Source organism: Patagioenas fasciata, chromosome 2, assembly GCF_037038585.1.
Source record: "Patagioenas fasciata isolate bPatFas1 chromosome 2, bPatFas1.hap1, whole genome shotgun sequence".
NCBI classification, from domain to species: Eukaryota; Metazoa; Chordata; class Aves; order Columbiformes; family Columbidae; genus Patagioenas; species Patagioenas fasciata.
Window position 1 is genome coordinate 68,795,534 of NC_092521.1, and position 24,591 is coordinate 68,820,124.

Genomic DNA, 24,591 nt, shown 5'->3' on the forward strand with positions numbered 1-24,591 from the left:
AAAAAGCAGCCCTGCTCTGCAGCTAAGCATGCAAATATGGTGAGGATGCAGATCATCCAACCAGAAGCCAATTCCGTATCTAGGCTACACAACTCTCCCCAGATGAGTACAGTTCATCTGCTTCCAGCTCTGCAGGCATCCATATCCATCAGTGGAGCAACTCAACTTCCCAGTCCCTCGTCAGGGTGTCTTGCAGGGCATTCACAAATCAGTGTATGCAGTGTGGTTTGGCAGCCCTTACACAGCATCACTGCTGCCAGGGCACCCACCGCCATCACTCCCACTGCTGCTGCTGTGCTTCAGGCTGGGAGATGCCTTGTGCTGTGCAGGGACCATTCTAGTAACATGTTCACTCCCATCCCTGCCACCTGCAGCCAAACTCGATTGTACTTATTCTTGATGGCTGAGCTTTTTCTCTGCAGGAAGATCAGACAAAAATTGTTTTTCCCATTACAGAATATTTTAAAAGTTGGAATAATTACTCACTTTCAAATAGTATAAAAACAATTGAAATTGAAATGCAAATTAATTTAATCATGGTGGATGAAAGATTGGACATGAGCCATCAGTGTGCACCTGCAGCCCAGAAGGCCAATCGTATCTTGTGCTGCATCAAAAGGAGCAGGGCCAACAGGTCAAGGGAGGTGATTCTCCCCCTCTGCTCTGCTCTAGTGAGACCCCACCTGGAGTCCTGCGTCCAGCTCTGGAGCCCTCAGTACGGGAAAGACATGGACCTGTTGGAGAGGGGCCAGAGGAGGCCACAAAAATGATCAGAGGGCTGGAACAGCTCTCCTGTGAGGAAAGGCTGAGACAATTGGGGTTGTTAAGCCTGGAGAAGAGAAGGCTCTGGGGACACCTTTCTGTGGCCTTTCAGTACTTAGAAGGGGCCTATAAGAAAGATGGGGACAGACTTCTTAGCAGGGCCTGTTGTGATAGGACAAGGAGTGATGGTTTTAAACTAAAAGAGGGGAGACTCAGTCTAGATGTAAGGAAGAAATTTTTTACAATGAGGGTGGTGAAACATGGGTACATGTTGCCCAGAGAGGTGGCAGATGCCCTCTCCCTGGAAACATTCCAGGCTAGGCTGGACAGGGAGCAACCTGATCTAGTTGAAGATGTCCCTGCTCATTTCAGGGGGGTTGAACTAGAGGTCCCTTCCAATCCAAACTATTCTGTGATTCTATAAAATATACATATAATACCTGGTACTTTACTCCCTAATTAAAGCAGATACACTACTCTAAAGATATGCTCTAGAGTAGATACCCTAAATATCCCTATTTCTTGTAAGAGTATTTTCATTATGAGTGAGTGTTGGGTTGTCAATTGGATCTATTCTTGTCTTAAAAGGTGTGTATAGAAAGAAGTGTGAAGTGACACAAATGTGTTGCCTGCATACTGGGACAGCTGGATGAAAGGGACCACCTATCTAGAAGGGACATTTATACTGTCTGCTTCTGGCATTCAGCCTGGAGCTGTAATGGTGCCTCTTTCTCTCTCCAGTGACCACATAAAGAATAGGACCTAGCTCCTCTGAGTCACATGGAAATTAGAAGCCTAAAATAATTGTAAAGTAGGTCTGTATGCATGGGGGTGTGTGTGTATGTGAACTAGAGATACCCACCTTGACTGTGACAGGTGAGGGCAAGAAGCTTTGTACCACTTGGGTGCCTTGGATCTCCCACCAGTATGGACCTCCCAAGCAAGTGGTACACTGCTTGCTCATGGGTGCCATTTCCTGAACTGCTGCTGCCCCGTTGCAAGATCACCTCTTCTGCCATCAGCAAAAGCAGTGCTATGTGCTGGGAACTTGAAAGCAGTAGGCAATAAAGTAAAATATCCAGAATTATAAATGAATCAAAATGTCATTCTCATACTTAAAATGTTTTTATTAAATATTTTAAACTTCTGTATGAGACAAATAATATTGGTGGCTTTGTGCAACACAGTGACGTGTAAAGTAAAACAATTTAATGTGCAAAAGAAGTCAGTGTTAAATTATCCTTCATTTTGGCCACTCAGCCGGAATGATTGCACATGAAAGAGTCACTTATGGCATGTTAAGCGCAGTGCATCACCAAACAAAGAACTGCAAGCCAGTTTAAAATAAGCTGGCTTCAAAATCAGAAGGAGGACAAATGATTTGGCCTGGTGCCCCAATCGCAAATGTGGCTTTTTTGCTTTCAGGATCCAAGCCATTAACTCTTCACAGTGCCTTGCCTTGTTAAGTAAAAGAATGAAAACACCACACAGTTATCCTTCTATGAAATAAAATTAATTCTGAATTCTTTGAATAAAATGTTTTTACTTTTCTCACTGACAAAGCATTTTTCCACATTTTTAAATGGTGTTATTCTGAATACTTTAAGTTTCCATTAATAGAAGTCTCAGATGTGGCGATCATAAGACCTGTACGATCATTTCTTTTCTGACAGCAATTTCTGATGGCTTTGTAGATGGCAAAGACAGGGATGGCCAAACTAGGCACTCCAGCAAGGATTACAATAATAGCATACACCCAACTGGGATATTCGACTTTCTCTGTTTTGGGGAATTCCTCCTGAAAGAGCAAACAATCAAGTTGTAAAAAGTCATGAGGAGCAAATATCTGGGAAAATGAACACTTTCAATAATTCAACAGATAAAAAATGTAATCAGAGCAGTAGCTAACCACAATGGCACAATAATTTGCCAATTCCACAGCAGTTTCCAGCTCAAGGGTTTCCAGTCTCAGATGTTAATTTTACTTAAAAGCAACGGAAAGAAGGTGAGAAGAAGAAGCAAGAGCCAAGAAGGGCTCAGTAGCACTGCTCCTGGCATGCTTCCCAGGCAAAATGGGCTTTGGGGCTGTGAAGGGCTCTTCAGGTCACCAGGGCTTGGTGGCCAAATGGCCTTTGGGTGGGAAGGCTGAAATCAAAGGGTGCAGGAGGGCTGAAGCGTTATTAAGAAGGAAGTGAGGTTGTCAAGGATGAGAGAAGAAAACAAGCCTATTTTCCCATCTTCCTTTCTTTCCCTTTCTGTCTCTGTCTTGAAAAAATAAAAATTAATCTTTACAAATTAACTGTGCTGCATGACTGTTTCTGCTTTAAGGGTGCTGACTGGTACAGAACCAGGGAACAAAAAAAGCAGAGCTATAATAGACAGTCAAGGAAGAGATGGAGAAAATTATGGGATCCACATTTTTTTATTATGCCCTTCTCTGTACCACATATAGCTTTTTATTCTGCAAGAAGGAAGGTAAAGTAAGTAACTTGTTGCTGCAACTATAATCTAAATCATACCAATACATTTGGAAGAGGAAAGTAGAAATCTCAGTATTAGTTAATATTAATTTCTTCTGTCAGTGATAAGTAACTAGCACAACTACAGTGCTGCGATTTTAAATGCACACAGAAACAAGTGCAATATCAAAATGGCTTCGCAGATTTGGTTCTTTGTCAATATAGAAGGGATGTAACATTTCCAGCTCTTCTGTAATCCCTAGGAGGGAACTGATATCTGTTTCATTCTTACCTGACAACTGGACCGACGTTTTGGTTTTGCCAACTTTGGAAAAGGTTCTTAGTTGTCACTATATGCCAGCTGCAGGCATTACAGCTGAATTTAGGACTTATTTATCTAAGTGTTACTTTTTATTATTGCTTCATGTCTTGTAGTAAGTTTTTCACCAGAAAACTCTTTCAGATGGGAGATAAGTATAGCTGACTATGACTCATACATTAAAAAAGAACACATAAAATAATTCTAAATAAATAGTTTGGTTTTATATACTTACATAGCTAGGGTTCCAAACACTGTATAACAGTTCTTTATTGACTGTCACCACAAAATAAAAGAAGAAGATAACTAACATAATGAGAGGACTGATAACTCTCCAGGTAATCTGCCAGAAAATATTAGGCTTATGTCCAATCATGAACTCGATATCCTTGTTAAACCTGGAAACATAATCAGAAAGTTCAGGGCAGTAAAATCATGTCAGGATCAAATGGTGCTCATAAACACAGAACTTCAAAACACGCATAGCTGTGCTTTCCATGGGTTTGCTAATGTCAATGTGAAATGAGGACTGATAGCAACATCAAGAGTTAGACCTAAGTAGTTCAATTTAAGGAAGATATAGCTGTAACCCTATTAGAAGCTTTTAACTCATAGTTTTTGAAAGTAAATCAGGAAAATTATTTTTGGAAGTGTACTTTCTTTGAGAAGTCTGTGAAGTACAGGAGAAATAGTTTCAGCACAAAAGTTAATGCAGGTGGACTTTCCTATAACATAGGGCAGTATTGTTCCAGGGTTTTTTGTAAGCATCTCAGAGCTGCAGAAATTAAAAGAAATGACACAATATTAAAAAAAGAGCAAAAGGAAATGGGAGTATTTTTAAAAATTATATTATTTGCATAACGTTTGGTTAATTCGGATTTCTACCAGTTTTCTCAGGTTGAATACTGCAACAATATTTAACTTTACACATTAGGAAGACCTAAAAATATGTTATTTGGGTTATTCATAGAGCATGCAATGGACAATGGCGCAAAAAATATCTCCACAAGAAGAAACAATCTCTGCATTGAGGAGTGATACTGTCTGCACCAGTCTTGAACCAATTTATGGCCCCTACATATGATGCAGCACCATGCGCACACACTTCTTAAAAAATAATTAGTTTGGAAGTTTGGCGTTTCTATTGCTAGTCCTCTTATCTAGCTTTCCTGCATATCCTGTGGGGATAAGTCTGAGGGGAATATTCAACTGGTCCTATAGCTATGAACAACATACAGAATTCAGCTGAGTCTCAATTACTACATGAATTTATTTTCTCTCTTCATCCCTAACTTCTAAGATACACGTATGTCCCAACTACAGAGTGCGTCCAGGTCTTGTTCATGTGAGTGTCATGGATAACACACAGGTTCTCCTTCAAGGAGGAGAGACATATTTTTACCAATGACCCTTTATCAGAAAAAGGTCACAGAAACTCACCTGCAGCAGACAACACCCCCTTTGGGCAGCCCTGATAAGCTCTGTGCTCAGAGAGGGCTGCAGCAATGTGTACTGGTCGGGAACATGAAAGTTTGGTGTGAAGCTTTTTTAGAATCAGCCCCCACCACTCTATGGCCTCATTCAATGTTTGTGTCCTGGTAAGAGTTTTAATTTTACTTTGTAAAGTGTTCTGGGATTTTAAAGGGAAGTAAAAGTGATCAACATAGACTTTTCTGTCTTTAATGGATGATTTTTATAACAGAAATTCTATGCACCGAGATGTAGCAAGATTGCAGCTACACAACTAATCAATCTATGCCACTGGTTCCTAGTAATGTTTAACTTGTATTTCATACCTGCCAATTCCATAAATGTAGACAACTGAAAACATTTCAAAAAATGCAATTATTAGCAAGGGGATAGAGCCAGCAAAAGTGTCAAATAGGGCCAGCCAGTAACTTCCAGACTTCAGCACAAAAATAAAAGCTATCAAGTAAGATGCCAAACAAATCAGACCTGTGGAAAAAAAAAAACAAAAAGAGAAAAAACCAGCATACTTAGACAAAAAAGGTGAAAGACATCAAAAGTAAATAATAATAAAAAAAAAAAGTAAGAAAATTTCCCAGTAGCTAGAAAGCTATATATTTTAATTCACTTGCAGCCTGAAGTTAACAACTTTATTTTTTAATGGTACTGTGAGAAGGCCTGCTTCTATGCAGGAAAAATGGCAAAACTCTCCTAAGGTTGCACAGGTGGGAGATGTTTCAAACAAAACAAGAGAGGCTGAGGAGAGAAAACAGGTCCTCTTCCTCCTAGTTGGTGTGACAATGTCCCACTGAGAGAAATCCTGTTGGGGTGAAGGACTGGCGTCCTCCAGCTTCCCAATGGAGATGATGATAATCATCATGAGAGGGCTGATGGGCAAGCCACAGGGTGGGCAGCTCTCTGCAGGCTCAGGAGGAACCTCAGAATCTGCCCCACTGGGGGACATGAGAAAACCTTCAGTAGGTTATCTAGGATTCTGAGGACCATGCCAGATCAGAAAGTAGATGGGTGGTGGGTTGATTTTCCAGCATACAAGCTATTCCCTGCGGACAGGGGAGATCACTGATCTCTAAAAAATCACTTACCAGTAATAAGTTCCTTAGGCACTTTGGGGGATATAATATTAAGATCTTGTAAAGGCACGAGCACACCTTCCATATTTCCGAACATAGATGACAAACCCAAGCAGAAGATCATGATGAAGAAGAGAATGGACCACAAAGGTGAGACAGGCATTCTGGTGATAGCTTCAGTGAAGACAATAAAGGCTAGGCCAGTTCCTTCGACTCCCTGTGGAAGATTTTGGAAGCTCCCAAATTAGGCTCATTACCATTGCATGGCACTTAAATTTACATCAGTATTCACTAGACTTGGTATATGCTACACCATACCACAATACTTATGCTTTTTGTTTCCACAAAGACCTCCTAATGCAGCAAAATATTTACTGCAATTATAATACAAATTTGATTTCAAGGAATTTTACGGATACCTATTTTCATCTGTAATTCATCACCTTTTTAACAACAACAAAAAAAAAAAGTGCACCCATTTTTTCTTGTAACTTTTTCACCCCAGAATCAAGATCCATTCTCACTGTGTTGTGACACACTTATACTGGTTGGGACAGGGCTTGTTCCAGCTGCTTCCTCACTTTAGACATCTCTTGCCTGGTCATCTTGTCCCACCACAGCTGCCACCAGCTAGTTCCAGAGAAATACCCGCTGCTATGTGAGGCCAGCCTAGAACACTTGTGGTTTTGGTTGCTAGTCTGACAGATTGCCAATACTTTCCAGAGAAATTAAAAGGTTTATCTCTTCAAAAGCAAAATCAGGTAAAATTACAACAACAAAAAAGTAATTCTTCAGTCTAAGGGCATTCCAAGCCAATTTCAATGAATCAGTGGAAATATTTAAAAAAAAAAAAAAAAAAAAACCAACAACCTTCCTTGTAAAAAAAAGACATTTCTGTATATTCCTACCATATTTATGGTATAAATATGAGTCAGAGTGTTAAACTTACATCATTCAGGAAACTTTCCAGATTACAGGATTCAAACTTCAGGCTTGCAAAAAGCGTCGGATCAGTCATGTTACATAGCTGCTGCATTTGTTCAAAGTTATCTTGGGTTACATTACCTTCTGGCAAATCAAATGCATTCATCAGGGTAAGAATATTTCTGAAAAAGGGAAACACATTTGTAAGCATCCTCAGGATTCATTTTCATCATCAAGGAAGTTATCAAGAGCACAATGTCTTTTACAAAGATACAAAGGATGCACTGTTTCAGTTGCTGAAGATCAGATTTTGAAATGGGGAAGTCCACCAGTTTTGTGCATGTGCAATTCTCTCTTTCTTATTCCCAGGTGAGTCTGGCACTGTCTTGGTGACACAGATGGCAGCTAAATGGATCAGGCATGCCAAGGACCTGTGCAGAAGTTAGGTGCACATCTTTGCACTGCAGACTCGGCACCAGTTCCCAGACTGGGTGGCAGTTCCCAGACTGGGCAGCTTCTGGAAATGTGTGAGGTGTCTGCAGTTGTGTATCATGCAGTAGAAGGCAGCCTAGTATCCTTTGTTTGTTTGTTAAGTATGTAATGTAAATTCCAGTCTTTCACAGAACCAGTTTCATTGAAATTTGCCTTATCCAGTTCAGTAAACACATTCCCTCAGAACACGTTTCATGTCCATTGATGCAAGCAATTAATTTTTCACATTTACCTCTAAAACTATTGATATTCGAGAATGTTTAAGTGAAATAATATATCACAAACTGAATCAAACTTATGTAAATATAAATTGTTACATCAACTGCAGTTATATTTGAAAGAACTGCTTAAAAAGAAAAAGCAAATATGGACTATTCTTTGCCTTCCTTGTTACTTTTTGGAAACATCATGGAATAATATAAAATATGGTTGCTTATGCAGCATCTATGTAGGAAATAAGGAGGCTCAAATAATGATCATTCCCCATGGAGCTGATGTCACATGATTTAAATTTTTTAAAGTAATGGGTGATCTGATGCCATATGGGTCAGGTGATGTAATTGTTCAGAAATTATGAAGTCATTATCATCAGGCTAACAGATCTGCCTCAGCTAAACACCTGCATATTCTGTGTTGTGGTTGTTTGATTAGTTGTTTTTTGGTTGGTTGGTTTTGTTTGTTTGTGTTGTTGTTATTGTTAGTTTTGTTTTGTTTTCCAATAACTTACTTGTCAAAACAGTCGTCATATCTTTCTGTGGCTCTGAATCCAATGATGGAGTATATGACTGTTGCTGCATAGACGGATGTGAGACCGTTGATTACTGAGATAATCAGAGCATCTTGCTCACAGTTATTGCTGCAATTCAAAGAGAAGAAACAGTGGATTGCAAACACATTCCCAAAATGAACACTAAAAAGTGGTTGTCAAGACTGATGCAAAGTAGTCTACAGATGCTTAGGTTCATGAGCATGCCCTTGAAGAGTATAAAAGTGCAGCTGTTGAAGATAGATTTAGTGAATTGGTGCCTTAAGTAATTTAAGAGCTATGTTGTGGGGTTTTGTTTGTTTTGGGTTTTTTTTGTTTTCTCCTCAAATAATCCTATTTATAAGGAATAACTGCTTGAGTTGTTTCCACATCTGGCTCACAGAAAGTAAAACATAAGGGCCAAAAAAGTATGTCTCCTCTTTTTCATGCCTGATGTGCAAACTCACATTGGAATGAGCTGTATCTTAGCTACTGAGGTATTCTGCTGCAAGGTGAAGGATTTGGGTTTGAATTCAGACAGTCAGAAAGGAAAAGTAACCAAAAGTTTCCATAGCACTTCAATATGGTGAAATCGCAGTAGCCAAGAGCACTTGGGAGCAGTTTTGTTTGATTGCTGGACAAAAGATGATTCAAAACATCCTGAAGTTTTGGAAATATGATGAAACGTCACACAGATTGAGCAGACGAGCTGTTTCTCTGTGAAATTTAAACTGCCTGGTAGACACCTCTCTGCTACTGGCACTTCTTGCCAGTGTATCTGTGCTAAGATTAAAAAATTGCAGAGCCAGAAAGAAAATTTCATCTAAGAGAAAATATAAAGAATCAATATTAAATTAGTTGCTGGTTTTATGAAAAAGCTGTAAAGCTCTAGATATTGTATTTCACTTGGGCAAGAGACAATTATTGAGATTAACTTGATGTTGTCATATTTAATTTTCTGATCACCTTCAAGAGGAGAGGAAAGACAAGCCTGTCCAGCCAACACCTGTGACACTGTGAACTTTCCTTATTTATAGCATTGCAAATAGTTCTCTACTGTGTGGTTGCATTGAGTTGTCGATTTTTTCACTGTAATGTGAGATTCTTAATGACAGGCTTGATAAATACATTTCTTTCCTCCAGAGAAAGAAAGATGCTCAAGCTCCTCCTGGTCATGAATGTGAATCCCTGATGGTATTGAAACCTCACAATATTTCCTGAGATCTTTAGACTCCCAAACCATCTGGGAGCAGAATCATTCACTCCTGGTCCGGCTGGTGCTGAACTGCAGGTGGCTTAGCACCACAGTGTCACACTTTGGAGCCTGCATGGTGTTTTTCTTCTATCTCCATGGAAATTTCATTACTTTCTGCAGTTTCCTCTAGTTGTGAATGATTGAGAGCTGAAGGAACATAGATTGGTTCTACAGCCCTGTGTCTTGGAAAAGCAGGAGGACACTACTCCTTTTTTTTGGGTCTTTTGGAAAGATGCAGAACAATCTCAGCAGTCCTCATGGTTGTGGAAACACTTATTTGGACCTGAAGCAAGGCTTGTCACTTCGCACTGAGACTTGCAGGCACCAAAAGTTCTAGACAAACTTCTGAAAAACATCTGAACTCTAGAGTGGTAGGAGGGAATTACATCAGTGACTGAAATCCTGGTGTGGTGTGTTCAAACCTGAGCCAAAACTGAAGCACAGATTTCTGAATGCATGATCAAACCAGTTAACTAAAACTTAATTCAGAGACATTTATCAAAAATCTTAGGTTCAGAGAATGCTGCACAGTTTGTCTTTCAACAGGACAGTGTTGAAGGGATGGAAGGCACCAAGAGGCACTGACGGTTCCGCCAATATTTTGGGAGAATGAGTGTAGAACATAGTGCCATGTCATAATTTGCTAACTGTGTCATTCCCTGGGTGATGGGATTTTGTACCTCAACTCTTCCTGAGCCCCATGACATATATAGATGAAGGAAATGAATTTGAATTTGAAGACTCCTAGATATACCTTCTAATATCCGAACTAAAGATTTAAACTGTGGTCTGTAAATTGCTTTGAAATGTGTGTACCATCACCCAGCTCCAACAGCATGAAGACAAAGAGCAACACCACATGTTGAGCACTCCTACAAAAGGAGCTCCTGCTCATCAGCTGGTGGTGGGAAGCCAGTCCCCTTCTTTCCAGCCTGCATCACAATGTCTTTCTGCAGGAAATCAGCCACCACTGAGACCTGAAATCTTGGTTCAGGAGGTCCAGGATCAGAGATCTGCCTTATGTGGCTGAGGGGATGGTGTCCCTGTCCCAAGTAATTACTGTGCAATGATAGGGCAGAAGTGGACAAGCTTCATTAGAGAGAATTTGGCTTTTGCCTGGCTACTCACTGAACAGAGTTGTAACTGGAGAATGAAATGAGGCCTCCAAAGGCCAAGGAGAATGAGTAAAAGACCTGAGCACCTGCGTCCAGCCACGTCCCTGGGTTAGCCAGCTCAGTAACCTGAGGCAACAGACATAGAGCTTTAAGCATATGCAACATCACTGTTTAGCCTGAACATGAGGAACTTAAAACAATAAATAAACCAGTAATGTTAACCATGCAGAACTCACAATTTTTTAAGAATGTTAACAAATAGATCAATATCACTGTCAAACTTGCTTAAAAAAACCCAACAAACACCAAAAACAAAAAACAAAACAAACAAACAAACAAACAACAAACAAAAAACCCAAACAAAACAAAACAAAAAAACAAAACAAAAAAAAAAAAACAAAACCAAACCCAACTATTTGGAGGTTTTCCTCAAACATTTTGAAAATTGTTAAACAAGTGACTTTCCAGAGCTGACAGCTGCCATGTCTGTTTCCAGAAAAGTTGTTTATTATTTAGCATTAATAATGACCATTCACAGGTCTTCTTATAGAAGGTCAAGTCCCTTTTAATTTTGTTTTGAAACTGTTGTATAGTTAAACCGTTCTCTTAAGTCTTTTGTCTGTGTAGCCATACTGATTAAATGGATTCTACACCCAGCTGCATGATTTCTGCTTTAAAGTTATAATAGCCCTTAACTAAAATACAGGAAAAAAAAAACAACCCCCCTTATGGCATTGCTATGTGATGATCCTTCCATTTTTTTATAACAGATTTTGATGGGGGTAGAGAGAGAAAATGTGTGTGTATGTGTATATTTTGCATCTGATCCAAAGGATTCAGATCCTAGAATCGAGATTTTAAAGGTGTCTGAGGCACAGTTAGAAAAGCACCAATAGAGGGGACTTATTTTTGATTGGCTTTTAGTTACAGAGAGAACTATTAATCCATTGAGTTTCACTAAGGGAGGAATGATGCAGTGACTTACATTAGGGGTGAAGAGATACACAATTCCACTGGTTGATCCTTTCAGTGTCAAACCGCGGATTAGAAAAATGGTAAGCACGACGTATGGAAGGGTTGATGTTATATACACAGCCTGCATAAGAAGCATGTAAATAAAACACTTATATAAAACAGAACACTTGAATAAAATAGCACTGCAGAAAGAAAAAAAAAAGAGAACAAGCAGTGTACTTTGACTAACAAATAATAACTGCGAGTTTCAAATGAGACACTATTGACATACAACAGAAAACTATGTATGTGCAGTACATTTTGATATTGAACATCTTTGCAGTTATTGTGCTCTATTTAAGACAAGATGTCATTGTTGAAATTCAACTCAGGTCATTCAAAAGCAGCAAAAAAATAATCTACATCCTGAGATCAGGTTGATTCTGCCAATGCAAGGATGGGGTCTTAGGGCTTCGCTGGGCAGCAGAACATCAGTCACTCTTTAGAGATATAATATTAAGGACTAGCACAAACCCAATTAAATCTGTACACATATGTTTTGAAGGGAATGGCCAAAGCAAAAAGACAGAGTACCTTGATTCTGCATTAAACACTAATACTAATGTTATGGTGGTAATACCTAAATAATGTTTTACTATGACCTGTAAGGACAAGGAGGCTGAATTGCTCACAAAACTCTCCACATAAATCAAACCAGATCAAATTAAATCAAGTTCCATTTCATTCAGCTTCCTTCTTCAAAAAGTGGTGACACACAAAGTTTTAGATGTGCTTTTACTCAAGAAATAGACAGTTTCTGCAGTATGACTAAGTCTGTATGAAAAAGGAATCACAACAGCATAATAAATATAATCTCATAAAAAAACAAAATAGTGTACCTTTCCTGTCGTTTCGATGCCTCTGATTGTGCACACATACAGTACACCCCACGCACATGTTAAACATAGCAAAAGCCACCACTGTATAGTGCCTGAATTTTCAATGGAAGTGGAGATGTTTAATGTTTCTCTGTACCAGAAATAATCTACAGGAGAGCTCTTGGCACACTCTTCTATGTACTCTGTAACCACAAAATAGTTGTTATTTTGTATATCTTTTATTTACTTGGAAAAAAAAAAAGTTTAATAATAAACACCAGTGTTCTAAATTATACCAACTAATGCCAGTAAATTTTTTGTTGGCAAATTTCAGATTCTTAGAGGATGGTTTCATGGAAAAATTAGAGATTTAAAATTGTTTAACAGGGATTTTAATACAGATTTTATTGTTATTTCTATTAATTCAATCATGCAGATAAAATCTTTGAAGCTCATTCAAAGATTCTTCTTTCTTTGTAATTTTTCTTTTTTTTTTTTTTCTTTTTTCCCCTACAAAAGCATGAAGTTAGAACCCCCTTGTGCCAAAGAAAGTGTGGACAGGATTTTGGAACATAAATATATTCCTAGTGCATGGAATTTGTTTATTTTTTTTTTTTAGCTTCCTGCAGCCATGCTTCTCTTCCCCTCCCATACCTCCGCAACACTTTGTCCTTCAGTTTTGTGGGACATCATTCAAGGTCTTGTAGGCTTAGGTTGGATTCTCATCTCCCTGCAATGCGCTGACCTGTGCAGTATTCTGCCCTGGCCTGCCTTTATTTGATGTTTTAATACTTATTCTGGGAGGAGAGGAGCAAAGCTCTCTGAAGAGCTCTTCACTGACCCACCAGAAAACCCTGCTTCACACAGTTGAATGTAGGGCTGACCACTGAAAACAAAGATGCTGTCACCAAGCAGTCTCCAAGGAGCTGTAGACTGTTGTCATATTGACAGATAAAGGTGTTTCATATGGATTACGCATCTCTTTTTTTTTTTTTTCTTCTCAATATGCTAATGGTGGGGTATTGGTGAAGACATTAATGAAACATACTGTCTAAATCTAGAAAGCGTTAGTATTTATGCCAGACTTGCACATTGTGAATATTTTGTTTGTGAACACATTTGTCATAATCAGCCATGAAGTTTCATACAAAAAAATCAAACTTTGTCTCAAAGATTAAGCATTGATCACATTGTATACAATACGAATTTTTACAAAACACAAGCAATAAAATAGTACAATGCTCCTGACAGGACTGCCATGTCTTGCTGTTGTTTTACAGAAAGAGACTCAATCAGGCTAATTGCTCAAACTAGAAAAATATGCTGTGCAAAAAAAATACGTATTTCATAAAATATACCTGTTCTGTTGTAACTGACAGGGCAGCTACTCCAAGGCAGGGGGTCTTGGAAGGAGTTGAAGAAATACCACATTACCCAGGCAATAATAGTATTATAATATAAACCCACCAGGAAGGATACCAACATTGCTGCTATGCCTGAAAAATTAGAAGTAGAACACAATGTAAATTTCAATGCTCTTATTTTCAAGACATATCAAAACATATGGCATGAGCCTCAACCTTTCCCTGCTCTCCTCCCCACCCTAATTCCATGGTTTATAGCCTTTCCCTTGTCCTCTCTTTATTTTAGATGTAGGCTAAATCACTGTGAATTAGTTACCTAAAGGTTGGATGGGTGAGTCCTGCATACAGCCCAAAATTACTCTGGGACTGAAGATGACACCACTTAGGAGCCAACATTATGGGTGGACTAACTCACTGCAGACAGTACACAATCCTGTTCACAGTCTTGCCCACTGACACCCGGGGAATTTGGGATGCTGGGTAAGTGTAAAGCTCAATTGACTTGGGATTTTGCCTAAATGAGACCCAGATTGTCTTCCCCTTCCACAGTGTCACTGCAGAGATCAGCAGACGTTTTGGGCTAATGTTTGCTGCACAGGCTGGATAGCTGTCAGGAGGCACAGTCTGTGAAAAGGTGCAGGATTCAAGCCGCTCTCTCTCCTTTCTCCACTTGCTCCCAAGTACTCAACCTTTGGTGACTTCTTTGGTAGACAATAAACACTAATGATTAGCTCCTGAGGGCTCCTAGGGTCTGAAAAAGTTTGAAAAATTCCGGATGCAATGAACAAATGCCTTTTGTAACTGATTTACAGATGCAGTGGATGCCAAAACCAGTCCTAACTGGCTGCGTTTCTTCCCTTTCAAGTATGTGTTAATCACAGAACAGCTGAGGTGAGAAGGGACCTCTGGATGTCATCTTGTCCAACCACCTGCTCAAGCGGGGCTACCTACAGCCAGTTGCCTCAGACTATGTCCAGGCAGATTTTAAATAACTCTAAGGATGGAGACTCCAAAACCTACCTGGGCAACCTGTGCCAGTACTTGTCACCCACCCAGTGTTTCCTGGTGTTCAGTTGGCTCCTCCTGTGTTTCCCGTGTAATGAGGTATCTATGGAGTTTTTGATCCTGTGTGCATCATGCTGCTTTTACTATACTGTCAGGTAGAGTGTTTGAATACTCAGAAGTCTAATACGGATGTGAAGAAGTATTTTCTGCTAAATACTATCTCCATTGCTTTTAGTGTGGTACCTCTCTTAAATGTAAGAATGTAACATCACATGGAGCTGAAGTCTGGTAGACCAGCTTAGAAACAGATTGAACTATTATTTATCCACATAACAGTTACAGAACAATTTTTTTGCACACTTCAACTTTCATCCTAATGGTAAAAACAGGCAGTATCATAATACAGAAAATATCTCTGAAGCCCCAAATTGGTCTCAAATTAGAGAAATGTTTTAACTTGACCCACAGCCCCAAGGAATGTGGACACAATCTTGTCATAGTACCTTATCTTGATTAGTGTGATCTATCAATGGAGAATTAGTGAGAAAGGAAAAGGAATAGATCCTGGAATCTCTTTTGGCACATTGGAATAAAATCCTGAAGCTTTGCTCATAAGTTTACCAGTTCAGAGACTTGTGCTTCTCAGGTGTCTTTTTGTATCCTCTTCAGACTTACCAACCCCTTTCAGGGCAGGGTGGATAGAGCTCCAGACACCCACACTGCCTTTCCTCAGCCTTTGACCAATGGCAAACTCAAGATAAAGCAGGGGGATACCCTCCAGGACCAGCAAAATCAGGAAAGGAATCATGAAGGCTCCTGAAATGGATAAGAAGAAAACAAATAAGATGTTTCCCATGAGTGAAGCGACACAATAAAGCACAAACTTCGGTTCTGAGGGCCTTTGAAACAACAAGCGAGTTGTAAGCATACTTGTGGAAATCCTTCTCCAGTTTCTGAACAACACTTTTGCCTGACTGCTCAAGCAGGGGACTTCATTATAGATGTGGTTTCAGAGAGGAATTCTTATTTTTTCCAAGTGACAAGCATGAACACAAATTATACTTTCCAAAGGTTAAACTCTGAAGAAGCCATCATTAGATTGTAAGTGGAGGAAAGGTACTTTTCCTGGAACAACTTCCTTTTTATTCTGCAAAAGGTTATGGGTTTATAACGATGAATCATGCAAATTATATGAAGTAGCTGAATGAACTAAGCAAGATGCCTTGAAAGATTAAGCAGGAGCCTGGGACTGTCTACGAAAAATGATCAACATATTCCTGGTAGCTGCGTTCAACAGCTTTTATATTTGAACAGAAGAGATCTGAAGTCGAGAATTCAATCTTTGTCAATTATGACAAGGCTGATTAGTACAGGACAAGTTTTTAAAATAATTTTTTTCCTGAGTAAGGTGTACCTCTGACATGGGAGACAACATGTAACACCATACTGGAATACTAAGGTATTCCACAAAGACACAAATGTTTGAATATTGTTACATATTAGAATTATGGTTATCTGTCCTTGCAAAAAGTCTTTAACTTCCTAATCACAGGCAATAAATAATCTAAGGGCATAAAAAATGCAAAATAGTATGTGAATGGTTCAGGTTTGGGTTTTTGTTGGCTTTTTCGTCAGGTATGCAATGAAAATCAGATAGCAAGTGAAAGAAGAAATTTGAAGAATGGAAACTATAGTTTTGAATTCAGGGCAGTTGAAGGATTTTTGGAAGAGCTGAACTGGATGCTTGTCTGCTCCATGGGGTATCTTGAGGTCATCTATATCAGAGTTTTAGAAATTATCATTAATACAAAGTCTTTATTTTCCGTGTACTTCAGTAAAGCCTGCTAAAAACAATATTGTTGTATCAAGTGGAAACTAGTATAACGAAATCAGCCAACTATACTTTTTGCTTGTCAGTGCTATGGAATTTTAGTAACGCTTTCATCTTTTGTTGACATTTTTAAGATTTTTTAATCAAAATCAGTAGTTCTAAATACATAAAATGCTATTCAAAATGCTGAGCACTTAAAAACGCACATGCCACACATCAGGTTGAATGACTAACCACTGATGCAGCAGAAAAGATAGTTTTTGTTAAAGCCTGTTGCAAAAGGTAGCTGTCTAGACACGATATTCTCAGACTACTGCAAAGCATGTCATTTAGCAATGCATAAACTTCTTAGTAAAATGTGACACTTTTCGAAATCAGTGTAGCTCATCTTGCATGCATTAAAAACTATCTATTACTGCAAAAACAGAGACTGACAAACTGAACAGGTTTCAAAAGAGGAACAGAAAAATAACTGACTTGGGTCATTTTTTTATTAGTGAAAGACTGAAAGGCTCATTATGAGTTATTTGTAGAGAAGGTTGCTAAACTTCCAGCTCTCTTTCTTCTGTGTCAGTCTAGTATCCCATTTGTTTTCTTCCCCACTTCTCACTTCTTGGTTACATTCACTTTTCCAGAGACCTTGTCATCCTTGCAAGAATAAAAGCCTTGCTGTATTGGGGAGTAGCTGTTAGATCTAGGTGCCTCAAGTTGGCATTCTCTCACCTTGGGGGAAAGTGGTTATTTATTATGGAATGAAGGATGGTGGCCCACCTTAGATTTGAAGTAACTGAACTCCTTTAGTTGCAAATCCAAATTTAGCACTGTGGCCTTAGCTGAGATATCATTACAAATGCTATCAGTGCTAAAGCAATCACTTCCTGACTTGTGTCTTTCTGAATTTTCACGTTGCAAATGTGCGAAACATGTAGGACATATTTCAATTTTAGAGGGACTAAGATCACTTCGAAAGCAAGGTTCTTCTTCTCTGTCTTCCCACCGCTCCAGGGACTTCTACAAAACTACCGGCAGCAGGAGCTGCTAATGCCAGACAGAACAGGGCAGCCCTCTCTCCAGCCTTGTTACCTGGGTGTTGAAAGGCAACTGTGCCAGAAATGGTGATGTAGTCTCCAGCTGCCTGTGGCCCAGCTTCGTTGTTGACGATGTAAAAGTCCTACCCAACTCTGGCAGAGGTTCTGGGATTTGCTGAAATTGCATCAGACTCTGTCACTGCAAGGAAATGACCCCCTCTGTCCTTTCAGATAGTTTCTGGCATTGCTAAAGGTTTACCCCATTTAGTCTGTGCAAACTTGCTTAGCTGTGCTGGAACATGCACTGGTGTGCACACAGGGGCCTCTCTTCGACTGATTAGACATGTAGTGCGTGCAGATTTGGTTTCAAAGGGCTTGTTTTCTACTGATAACCCACCCTGCTTCTGTGAATAATGCTTCTCCCAGATGTTTTGTTCTTGGTTTTATAGAAAACAGGATTTTTGCAGTTTATATGATGAGTGCCCTCTCACTGTTGAGATCTCTCTTCCTACATTGTCCATGGGAGGGTCAGTGGGACAACCACCACACACAGAGCCTCTGGCCTTTCACAGAGACAAGGTTACTCAGCAATGCGTGGAGCTGCAAGGAGACAGAAATATCTCATGTGCTCCAATCTCATGTCACACTGGCACACACTTTCCCTCTTGTCACACTCTGTCCAGGGGCTTTCATGAGGGTAAGATGAGATAAGAACAAGATAATTGTGTTTATGCCAGCAATTTTTAGTTCCAGAGCATTCTCTCTGTTTTAAGCCCAAGACACCTCCTAATAGTCTGAAACCTGACCCTACAAAGTTTGCATGACTGCTCCATCTGGATCTTTCTTTTTTTTACCTCTCCTTTTGGATGCTGGATAGGCCTCTGCTGTACTGCAATCCCACTTCTCTTGGTAAAGCCTTTCCTCAGCAATGGTAGCAATTAAGTTCAGAAGATGGATCTGTACAGCTACCTGATCCAAATGCTCCTCATTTGCACTCACACAGAATCACAGAATGTTAGGAATTGGAAGGGACCTCTAAAGATCATCTAGTCCAATCCCCCTGCCAGAGCAGGAACACACTCAGGCTTAGTTCTTGTCACCCTTTGATACCCAACTTGCAGTGACATTAGATCATCTCTCGAAATTTAAGAATGGAATGGCAGTTAGTTCTGCCAAGGTGCATTGCTTAACCATCTTTACTCCTAGTGGAGACACGTCACTTTTTTTCATCGGGTCACAGTGAGGACGCTTAAGGACTTGATTAGAAATTCTCCCCATGGTCAAAGATCTTGTTGTGTAAGCAAATACACAGCCTTTATAATCCTTTCAATCTGTGACCACTTCTTATCATGACTGTCAAATAAAGTATTTTTTTGGTCGTTAACCATCTCTGTCAGCAGAAGGGAGGGAAGATGAGGCTGTTTCCTATGAAGCATTCAAAGCATTTCCTTTAAAAAGCGTTCAAAGGCAGTCTGAACTTTTCACTTTCAGTAGAAAGCAGGCTGATGGATATTCTGATTCAAGCTCCACTTTTTCCAAGTTTGAGACATTCTTGGAAACCACAAATGCAGACTGCATGTCCACTCACAGAGCTCTAGCAATCTAGGTAGACATTGTGCCTCACTCTCCAAGACAGTGAGAGTCAGCAACAGCACTGTCTCAACACCATAACTCTCCGTGAAGACAGCACAGTGCACCAAATTTGCTGCAAGAGTCTCAGCACTGAACCATCTTTTGTGGTGGACATGCCAGAAGTGCTCCATCAACCTCAGGGGATTTCCTGGGGTCTAGAGATACTGACAGAAAGACCTTTCTTAAGATATCATAAGAGAAGTCTTTAAGCATGACACATCTTTGACAGAGTAGTCAGATAAATGGACTCCATGATCTCCTTGTGCAGTCACAAAAAGGGGAAAGGATGACTTTTGTGAAACCATCTGTCACATGAAAAAGGTGTGCTGTCCACCTGCATGCTTGCAGCTCCATGGCTTCCTCACTACCTTGAAATCACCAGGAAAAATAAATTTCAGGTTCCTGGATGAACACAAATGGAGAAGGTGGGTCTCCACCCACCCCTGTAATTATCACAGACATAAAATAGATGGTGTGTGTATACACCCGTGGTGCAGAATTTATATCCCTATGAAAAAAAAATACAACTCAAACAGTTAGAGCTTGAAGGACTAGCCATGTGTAGCACAGTAGCTTGATGATTTAAAAAATGCAGGGTGTGATATGTTAGGACTGGACAAGTAAGTAACACCAACTATATTTGGCTGCAAGAATACTGGTAAATTCTCAAGAGAAATAAAATGGCAGTTCTCAAATATGTATGCCACTTTTTTCTCCTTTGTGGGTTTTTCTCTTTCCAGGGCTCAGTTCTAACAGCCAGCTCAGAAATTGAACTCTGCTGTATTTTCCATTTCTCTCCAACCCTTCTGAAAGAAGCTACAATGCAAACATGAGGGACAATGACTCTGCAAAGCTGCTAGATGGAACATAAAAAAAAATCAATGCTTTTAAAGTTGTCAAAATTTTATGAACCTAACAAATAAGCCAATGATCTGAAAATAAATGCCATATAGATACATATAAACAATGAGTAATCTTTCCAGTCTGAAATCTGAGATATTAGATTCTTCTCCTGTTTCAATATTGGATTTCAGCACACATAATATTTGGTTTGAACACCTGTATGGCTACTACTGTCTCTTTAATCTAAGAGTTTCTAACATGAAATTGAAGAAGAATATTATTGCTTTCACGTAATTCCTCATAAAGGAAAGACAGGTAGATTTTCAGGCGGAGATGTTTTTCTGTGCTATTCTTAGACCTATGCTGTAGTGAAGGTACCAGTACCAGGAAGAAACTGCTGATGTCACTACTGTCACTTCCTTCAGTGTGACATGCACAGAGATGAAAAAATTCTCGCTCATGCAGTGGCAAGTTTTACAACAGACATGTGTGAGCAGTACACTTAAAGACCTTTTTTTAATATATGTTGATGGTTTAAACATTAAATGTACATCCTCTTTTTTATAATACTCATCAGGGATGAAACAAAAATGTTTAACAGTTGATTAAATGACATGTTGCTCAATAAAGGTTAAACAAAAGCTATGTGTAATGTCAGAGATAGCTATCAACTGAAAGGAAATTTCAGTCTCATTAAGCTGGTGAGAGCACTGAGGCAAACACTGTACCTTTTACGTTATGTGTATATTGAAATCTAGTTGGTCTGTGATAATGGTGTATTTTGCAACATTGAAGACATGAAAAGTGTAAAATGTGCTTTACTCTACTAAATTTTACTGGGCTAAATATTCTGTTTTTTAAAATACAAGCTTGTAACCTATGACAACAAAAGTAAGTAAATTTCTTTTTGTATATTTGGGTATCATGGTGCTAAAACACTATCGTTGTGTTGTGTGTAGGAAGAAGCAGTCCTCAAATAATTCTAGATTTAAGTTCAAACATCTGAAAATAAGATTTATCTGTACAACTCAGTGTTCCTAACTACCTTCACTACAATTCATTTGCAGGAAAAAAAAATCCACCTTCCTCGTAGTCCAAGTACTATAAAGGTAAATTTTATACTTCATTATAGTCCATTTATGTTTCATGAGAGATATAAAACATCCAAACACTGATTCATTCACAAAATAGGTGGATATCCAATCTCATTTGGGAGTGTCCTTGCTGACATATGACTATCTATAGACTTGCTGCTCCAAACGTCCATCAATATAACCTATATTTCAAAAAGAAAGAATTTAAGACAGCAAAGACAAGCCTCAGAAATTAGAAACTGTTTTCATGAGGTAGTCTACGCAACCTGTACTCTGCATGCACCTTATAAGACAACTTCTAATCATGTGATGATATCAGACTTTCTTTCATCCTCTGCAGGCATTTATTGTGTGGAAAATAGTTGCGTTTTTTTATATCTCATAATGCATGGCTATAATCCATCTTCATATCCAAAGTGAGCTTTAGGAATCTGTAATCATGCCAGGGACAGAGTGAGGAGCAGCACAATCCCCATCTCTAGTGAGAGAGCAGCAGCAGGGATTCCTGCTGCTCTGCATCCAGGATTCAGCAAAGACATATTTTGAATACGCGAAGTGTGAAGACATACACCATCCAGGGTAAAGGCACTGGAGAGAGTAAGGGAAAACGAAGCTCCCTCAGCACACTCGTGAGTGTAGTATATGCTTTGTATTACTTAACTTGGAAGAAGGTGCAGAACTTTGCACTTTTCCCCTACTCTGTTACAGAGGCATGTCTGTGTCCCTGAGGGGGCCGCAGAAATGCAAAGATGAATGAATCATTTTGGTCATCACATTGAGTGCCAAAAACTGAGGCAAAATGTGTCCAAAATGTCTGGTAAATATGTGTTTCCAGCTGGAGGTAGCTGAAGCCAGACTTAGAGTGTCAGTGCAATCAAAGATGATGCAGAGCGCTGCATCTATTGGGTGTTTGCTATTCTGGGAACATGGAATCTATTGGGTGTTTGCTATGCTGGGAACAGGAATTAGAGCTGCGGGAGCCAGAAAAATCTCATGAGGTAGAAAATGTCTCATCACCAAAATACCTTCAGGAATAAGGACTTCAAGATCTGTTTTTACAATACCAATAGTCATATGATGAAATTCAAAGCCATCTATCTAAAGAACAGCAAGAGCCATACTTTTTTTTTCTTCTAATTGGAGAAGTTGGAGAAGAGCTGCTGTGATGAGAGAATGGCAGTGGTGGCAGGAATTGGATTTAGACCTGCCAGAAGAGGCTGAGATACACTGTACAGCAGGGAGGGAGGAGGGATTACACAACAGCTCTCCACCCTCAACGTGTGATGAAGGAGCTCTTTCTAAGGAAGCCACAGGAAGACATCACTGCTCCCTCTTATGTTGTGATAAGAGTCACAGTATTTGGGGTTATACAGAAGAATTTATAGAGAAAGTAGCAAGTCTGGCTGCAGGGCCAATATTTGTACAGTAGCTCGAAGCCCAGAGCCACCTATGTAATTTCTTTGCTATGTGCTGCCTTTCAACTTCTGCCTAAAAACTGAGTGAGTGAGAGAGTCCCAAGGAAACGAGAAGCTGAGGATAACTGTTGGTAAGTGTCCCTGAGTAAGGACAGGCCACAGGATGATGAGAAAGAAAAATAATTGCTGCCAAAGGCTAAATTAAAACAGAGTACTGACAGAAACACACACAAGCAATTCATAAATCTTCACCAACATCAGTCAGAAAACCGTGGTCCATACCAAGTTCTTTGCGTTTGTTTGATGTTCATTTTCCAGCTGCATTTCATGTGCCTAGAACATGAGGGAAAGAAAAGATAGACAGAAAAGCAGGCAAGTGCCTGTAAATCAATCCTCGGAAACAACGCATGTCCACTTTCTAAGACTAAGCAGAAAAGCCTGAGAAGCCAATGAGTGCCAGGAATTTTAGAGATAACCATCCACTTTTTCAAATGAAAATTGTCACACATGGAAAGGGGGTTATGATTTTTTGAGTGTGTGTGTCTTGTAACATTTTTGTAACAAGAGTTCACTGTGATGCAAATGATCTTGTTTGCACTGCAAAATCTAAATACCAGCCCATGTTCTAAAAATATCCATGTTATAAGAATTTCTTCTTGCAACTGAGTCATCTGTTGTGAAATGTGCCAGAGTTTGTATAACCAACTCCCTACAGAGCCCTCCTTGGTCCCTACTCTAACTAGGAAGAGCAATTTTTAAGCATCTCACTGTGTACACTTAATGAAAATTACTTTGAAATACTGTTCCTTAAGCCATAAGTTTTCTGTCAAGATCAAACTTCACAAAAGAACAAACCATTTTTACACATATCCCAGAGTAAAATGCAGATAACAAGCAGATAGTGGGCAGAAAAGACTGTCAGAAAATGAGAAATTTGTGTGGTCATATTTAAGCAATGGTTCAGCTCAAGGTAATTTTAAAAACAAACAGTAAAACCATGAAAGAAAATTTTCATATGATCCTTCAGTCCTAACCTGAACCCTAAGGAGTCACAGTGAATTATGTGGTAAACAGCATACATTTGGATTTCAAACTGCTTAATAACACCAACTTCTAAAAAACATATTCTTAGTGTCAATTACTTTCATGCCGTTACTCCTATCACAAATTACACAGACATTGACCCTACAGTTGATATACAAAGCAGCCCCAAAACAATGAAAATCCTACTATGAAAAGATCATTTGGGATCATGATCAGAATCATACTCTCAAGTAGTTTGTTAATGTTTTGAAATAGACATTCTATATATGTGATAAAGTAACATTAGTTTTAGATTGAGGAAATATACTGTGTAGATGACAGTGCAAGACTGATTTGATCAATCTAGTGTCCTGAAATAAAACCCATTCCTTCCTTTTTTTCCATCACTAGCATGACTTCAGTGGGTGTTCATAACCTGTGAAATAACCTTCTCCATAAGACAGTCCTGTAGAGATGAACATCCCTGTTCTTACAAGAACCGAACAGTTCTAAACATACTCCGTTATTTGTTTCCCAAAAGAGAGATTAAATCTAGTTTAGAGCCAAAGTTAGTTAAGATATATTAGAGACATACCTCCACCGTGGCTCTGACACAAATATGGAAACCGCCAGACATTTCCTAAGCCCACACAAAACCCTACGCACGTCAGCATATACTGAGCCTTGTTATCCCATTGTGGTCTGGAGTCTGCCTCTTCTTTCTCAAGGACCTCAAGTTCTGCATGAGAAGGTATCCTGTCCTCCAGGCCACGATTGGGCAACTGGAGCTTCACCATATTTTTAATTATCTGACTAGAAACACTGCTCCAGTGAGGAAATAACGAAACAGGCAACTAGTTAGAAATCTGCAGAAAAACAGAGCACCTATTTGCTG

The 24,591-nt window shown here is 39.3% G+C and overlaps 1 protein-coding gene across 2 annotated transcripts; it reads right to left on the reverse strand.

Moving 5' to 3' along the window:
- Positions 1-1,868: 1,868 nt before the first annotated feature.
- On the reverse strand, positions 1,869-24,591 carry SLC6A19 (solute carrier family 6 member 19). Of its 2 annotated transcripts, XM_065830514.2 has the most exons (12): positions 24,292-24,591; positions 15,506-15,646; positions 13,820-13,957; positions 12,483-12,664; positions 11,615-11,725; positions 10,643-10,755; positions 8,242-8,370; positions 7,048-7,204; positions 6,111-6,315; positions 5,337-5,496; positions 3,776-3,938; positions 1,869-2,560 (listed from the first exon to the last, which is right to left on the reverse strand). In XM_065830514.2, exons 1-12 carry the CDS (start codon positions 24,491-24,493, stop codon positions 2,351-2,353), a joined length of 1,911 nt encoding a protein of 636 aa, XP_065686586.1. In that variant the 5' UTR covers positions 24,494-24,591; the 3' UTR covers positions 1,869-2,350. The 2 variants fall into 2 exon arrangements, with proteins under 2 accessions (XP_065686586.1, XP_071660450.1); XM_071804349.1 differs by lacking the exon at positions 24,292-24,591 and having other exon boundaries at positions 15,452-15,523.

Excerpts from the sequence above, each read along its gene's own strand:
- SLC6A19 (XM_065830514.2), bottom strand. The coding sequence starts at position 24,493 with ATGGTGAAGCTCCAGTTGCCCAATCGTGGCCTGGAGGACAGGATACCT. Across the intron at positions 3,939-5,336 it reads TACATTTATGGAATTGGCAG|GTTTAACAAGGATATCGAGT; the intron begins GTATGAAATACA and ends TTATGTTTCCAG. Across the intron at positions 2,561-3,775 it reads GTGTTTGGAACCCTAGCTAT|GAGGAATTCCCCAAAACAGA; the intron begins GTAAGTATATAA and ends TTGCTCTTTCAG.